Consider the following 6,000-nt stretch of genomic DNA (forward strand, 5'->3'; position numbering starts at 1 on the left):
TTTGGTTGCATTTTCCTGAGGCCTTTTAAAAAAATACAAATGATTGAGATGGTGGCAGTTTCATTCTTCTATTTGTAGCACAACAGTTCAGTTTTTGGAACATTCAAAAAAATTTACAGTATATTTTTAGGATTTAAACTAAAACATCAATTACTGAAAGTTATTTGCTTAATTATAGAATTGCTAGATGCTGAAGATAAAACAGCACTAACTAGTTGTAAGACTGAGTTAGTCTCAAGCATCACCTCTTTCATGACCACTTTACTTTGAAGATCATGCTTAATACAACTGTACATTAGAAATTTCTGTTATAGATAAAATAGCTTTCATTATTGTGATTTTAAACACTTTGATGCCTGCCCTTTAATAGTGACATGATGAGAAAAGATATTGGCTCAGTGATAACACATCACCTGTGGTATACAGTCAAAATTGTCAGATGAAAATAGCTGAATCTGGATTCACGTACATTTTAATTAAACAGATTTTGTTAAGGAAAACTTAGATTAGCTGTTCATAGGAGGCATGTTACGAAAATGTCAGGATTTTTTTTTTTTACTTAAGACTGTAAAACTAACACCGTGACTTGAATACAAAGCTATTGAATTGATGGCTTTTATATTAATAATTGAAAACGGGGAAGAAGAATAAAAACTTCATACTGTCTACAATACCACTGTCCTTTGATTGATATTGGATGGGTCATGGAACAAGGCCTCTTTGTCCTGCCCCTGTTCTTCTAGACCTCCTGCAAACATCTGATTTTTTTTAAAAAGCACTTTCTTCGAGTCATATAAGACTATTCATTTGTTTCTGAGAGCAGCATTGGAATTTGTGATCTAAGTTGGCAGCAACCAACATGACTTGTAAATTACTCTTTTTTTCATTTTCCTTAAGTTGTTTCTCTAAATTACTGTTTACAAAATGTACTGGCTTGTGAAGTGGCATAATTTCTGTGGCCTTTCTGATCTCTTCCTGTAAAGATTTTATACTGTATTCTTAAGTTATCACTAAAATCGAATTTGACAAAAGGTGTAGGGCAGGCTGGCACCTCGGAGGCCAACTGGTTCAGAGGGACATGAGTTCTTGCAGGCAACAGTGTACTTTACTTCAACAGTATATCAGATGTACTCAGGAAGTAGGTTCTTGCATATGAAAGTTCATGCCCTTCTGAACCAGGTAGTCTCTAAGGCTTTACCCTGCCCTACCTTTTGCTTAGCTTCAGACTAACACAGCTAACCCCCTGTATGAAATCTAATTTGTCTCTTTCTCTCTCTCTCTCCCCTTCATCTTTTACAATTTCTTACCAAGGCAATCATGGCCCACAAAAATTGATGTACCCCAGGACCTGGAAGATGATCTTACAGCTTCTCCTCTCTCCCATGCAACTGCTCAGTCTCCAGCTCGCAGTGCTGAAAACATTCTTAACGGTCACAGAAGCAAGGCACTTGGTGATTCAGCAAAGAAAGAGGACATCCCTGAATTAGCTGGGCCAGCACTTTCAGTGGTTCCTTCAGTGAGCTTGAAACCTGCTGCAAGTGGCCGGAAGTGCTTGTTTAGAGTAGAAGAGGATGAAGAGGAAGATGAAGAAGATAAGAAACCCATGTCTCTTTCAACTCAAGTTGTTCTGCGCCGCAAGCCTTCAGTTACAAATCGTCTCACTTCCAGGAAGAGTGCACCAGTCCTCAACCAGATCTTTGAGGAAGGGGAATCAGATGATGAATTTGACATGGATGAGAACTTGCCCCCAAAGCTTAGCAGGTTAAAAATGAATATTGCTTCACCTAGTACAGTGCATAAACGCTACCACAGAAGGAAAAGCCAGGGTCGGGGATCTAGTTGCAGTAGCTCAGAAACCAGTGATGATGACTCAGAAAGTAGGCGACGGCTAGATAAAGATAGTGGGTTTACTTACTCCTGGCATAGACGGGATAGTAGTGAAGGGCCACCTGGCAGCCAAGGAGATGGTGGTGGACAGAGCAAACCAAGCAATGGAAATGGAGGGGTAGACAAAACAAGCCCTAGTGATAATAACAAAGGTGGGGGAAGTCCCTCAAGTAGCTCCGGTGGTAGTACCAATAATACTTCAGGTTCCACCCGTCGGTGTGCTGGATCTGGAAACTCAATGCAGTTGTCTACTAGGAGTGCAGGGGAACTGGTTGAAAGCCTAAAATTGATGAGCCTTTGCTTAGGTTCACAGATTCACGGCAGCACTAAATACATTATTGATCCTCAAAACAATCTGGCATTTTCCAGTGTAAAAGTGCAGGAGAAATCAACGTGGAAAATGTGCATCAGTTCCACTGGGAGTGCAAATCAGGCTACAGCATTGGGCAGCATAAAATTCTTCTCTGACCAGATGTCAGACACAGAAAATGAATTGGAACGGATAAAGAACAGGAACTTGAAAAATAACGTGTTACAACTACCTCTCTGTGAAAAGACAATATCTGTGAATATTCAGCGGAACCCCAAGGAGGGACTGCTGTGTACCTCCGGTCAAACAAGTTGTTGTCATGTCATTTGACGGTGGCCTGACTTAATAGCTCAATCTACTTGACATCACCATTCTTCCTGTTCAGAGCTGTGAACACCTTATTTCACTGAACCCCTTTTGTTGTCTTAATATTTTAAAGTGGGCTTTGAGCAGTTATTTATTACATTTTAATTTTGTGTTTGCTTGATAGTAAGACAATGCATGGTCTTTGTGCATGCTGCTAGCCAATACATTTTTCTTTCCCAACAGAATAGAATATTTTATTGTGTAATTTTTACACTTTTATTTTACTATGGAACATCTGGATTAAATTAAAATGTATATCTAGATCCTAATGTAAATGGAGCACTTAGAAGTTCATGTTCTGCACTTAGACTAGAGAGAGAGAGAGCAAGCGAGAGCTTTTGTTTGCTTGTGAAATGTTAATTCTTGTTCTGACCTTCTGTGATATCTAAAATATGTGATATGTGGCATACTTCTATGTGTCTGAAACAGAACCAAAGCAATAACGTTTTGATGCTGAAAACTCTTCAGGGAGCTTTCAGATGTTCCAAGGCTTGTACAAAGCAAAGATGCACTGAAAATTAGTGATCTTAAACTATGATTTTAAACCCACACCTATTTGTCTTAAGCGATAATATGGATAAAGTTGTGGCTCAAAATCAAACTGAAAAAAAATCCTGTTTTGCTATAAGATTTTTTTTTTTTTTAAAGCAACTAGATTTGTAAGGCAGCTTTTCCCGTAGAAATACGTTAATATTACAAACAGACAATCTTTTTTACTAGAAACAAAGGTAAATTATAAGGTCTACATCTGAGTTTTTGCATTCTAACTAAAATGAAAAACTTTGTATAAATTACTTCCATTATTAGTGTAACATGACAATTGTTGGCATTTCTTAAGTCTGACCCTTACATGCATCAAAATGAAATAAGGAATGGAAAAATCCATGGATAATTGGATGCAAATTTAAATCAGTTCCTATAATAATCTAATCTCCTTAATTTTTCTCATTATTAGCATTTTATTTAAACTTTTGTCAGGACTTAAAATATTGTTACCTCCCAGCTGGTAATTGTTAATTTCTTTGAACATCAAGTCTAAAATTAAAATATGGCATGTATGAAAATATGCTTAACAGTAATTAGCTTTTCTGTTTGTTTCTCCATTGTCACAGAACTAATGGCAAATTCATGCTTTAGTATATTTCTGTACGGAAGGATACTTTTGACCAGATTAACTTTTGTGGAATTTTATTATCTAGAATAAAATATATTGCAGATTCCTAATGTGGGAAGGACATGAATGTTTTATTTTTTCATGCTGTGCACTGGATCTTCAAAGCAATGCTAGTAAGAATTGGTGGTATTATGTAGCAGCACCCTAGCCGGAAACAATGTCTGAGAGGAGTTTACACTGTTTAGCATCTTGTAACATTTGCAGAGTGGTCAAATACGATGCATTTCTTGTATACCATAGAGAGAGTAGAGCACCAAAGAACTGCGTTACATTTGGTCACAATTTCTGTAGTTCACAACAGCTCTTTGAATTATTTTGCTGATAGGTGAAATTGCACCAGATAGTCTTACTGACGAGCCTAGTTGGGGATTTTTTCATTCTGCTTCCTAAACAAAGCAAATGATAAAAATCTTTTACACGTCTAACTTTTAAGATACAGTTGCAGTTCAGTCAGCCAGCGTGGTATTTATAAAATGAAAGCTACAAGAATAGATGTGTGGGTGAAGCCATAGAACATATTTGCTTGAAATTTTTGAGCAGGGATCTTATAAAGGGCCAGAAATAAGATGTGTGGTTCACAGAGAGTGAGCGTAACATCTATATTAAAGTAGGATAAAAGTATATAAAGGGCATTGGCAATAAACTATTTGTTGCAGCTTTTTTCCAAGTATTGTAAATACTCTTTCCTGATATTATGTACAGCCTTGGAATGGCACCTTTTAACTAACCCCAGGTGTATTTTGTTTCCAATGTTTTTATATACAAATGTATATATGGTGCTCACTTTAGAACAGCAGTGTTGAACATTTATGCTGCATAGCTGTATTATAGCCTTATTAGTTGTGTATGGTTGGTTGAACCTCTGGGTGTACAAATGTTAGTTTGAGTGTTGTCCTTTATCCATTTGTTCATAGGTGAATGATTGTGCATGTGGTGTATGTTGTATTACATTGTCATGTAAAAGGAAGGGCGAGAATAACCACTACATTAAGATAATATTGGACCAAACTATTTAGAGCAAGTAAAGTTTCTTGTACCCCTTAACGTGTCTTTAAAAGTTGCATCTAGTTACAGTAGAGTATAAATTAAATATTGTGGGAAAAACAATTAGTCTTGTATTTTTCTGTATGTGTGTATATATAATAATGTACCTCTAGCAACTTTATCTGTATTTAAGATGTGACAATCTTGACACAGAGTTTTAAGAGTAGCAGTAAAATTAAGCAGAATTAATGAAAGGAACAGAATTAAAAGAATTTCTCACCAAGAAAGCATCTGTGTGTGTGTGTGTTAAGAGGGTACAGGAATATCAGCTGATCCTGTTGGTTGCTGTCAGCATTGTTTGGCTTTCTTCATTGTATAAACATTCATGATGTGTGACAGAAATGGAAAATGGAGTTAATAAAAGTGACATCTTGACTGACGTATAAGCAATGATTTCCCTGTCAACTTTATGTCATTTACTAATTGCAAAATTCATTTAATATTGTGGGGGTGAAATAAAATCTTCTTCTGCTCTTATACCAGTACCCAAACTTTAACGCGTACTCTAACATGAAGCAGCATCTTTTGGTTGAAACGGTTAGTACCTGAAACGGATGTTTCCATATTGTGAATATTTCCTTAGAGCATACACTTCAGACTGTATATTGTAGTCCAGGATGTAAAAGCTAGCTACTTATAACTCGTTCATGTTAAGAAGCACCAGCTTACAAACTTGGCTCAAACTAATTCAACTTTGTGTTCAACTGGACTCAGACAGTCCAGTTTAAAATCACACCTTTAGGTAAATTGGCGCAAGTATTTAAACACAAACAGTTTGGTTGTATATACAATGTCCAACTGAAAAGCAACTCAGCTGTGCCCCAAACTCAAGTGCTAAGATAATCACCTGCATGTTGAGGAGACCAGCTGGTCCTAGAGATTTAATCTAGAACAAAGTATAAAAGCATGGAGCCTGAATGGAATATTTCAACTCTTGGGCTCATGTACCACAATTGACACATGTCATCATTTGTCAACTCCACTAGTCATTTTAACCTTGAAGCAGAAATCAGGTAATTTCAAATGTAGATTTGTGATCCCTTGAGTGATACCAAGATACATACTGCAACTCTTCACACTGAGTTACACCAAGGAGTAATTTAGCGCTCAGTGGGCGCATCTACATGAGATGCTAAAAGCGCAGTGGACTAATTCTACTGCGCATTATTATGTCATGGCGAAAGCCATGCTAATACACACTAGAATTAGTCTACTGCAC

At 36.9% G+C, this 6,000-nt stretch overlaps 1 protein-coding gene across 4 annotated transcripts in view; it reads left to right on the forward strand.

Moving 5' to 3' along the window:
* SNRK (SNF related kinase) overlaps nt 1-5,455 on the forward strand; it is a 65,424-nt gene extending 59,969 nt beyond the window's left edge. For all 4 annotated transcript variants that reach the window (XM_006030270.3, XM_006030269.3, XM_006030271.3 and 1 more), the window contains exon 7: nt 1,312-5,455. In XM_006030270.3, the coding sequence (XP_006030332.1) occupies nt 1,312-2,527 (1,216 nt within the window). In that variant the 3' untranslated portion in view covers nt 2,528-5,455. The remainder of the gene's footprint in view (nt 1-1,311) is intronic.
* Nucleotides 5,456-6,000: the final 545 nt, after the last annotated feature.

The sequence above is a fragment of the Alligator sinensis genome, unplaced genomic scaffold (genome assembly GCF_000455745.1).
Source record: "Alligator sinensis unplaced genomic scaffold, ASM45574v1 scaffold279_1, whole genome shotgun sequence".
NCBI lineage: Eukaryota > Metazoa > Chordata > Crocodylia > Alligatoridae > Alligator > Alligator sinensis.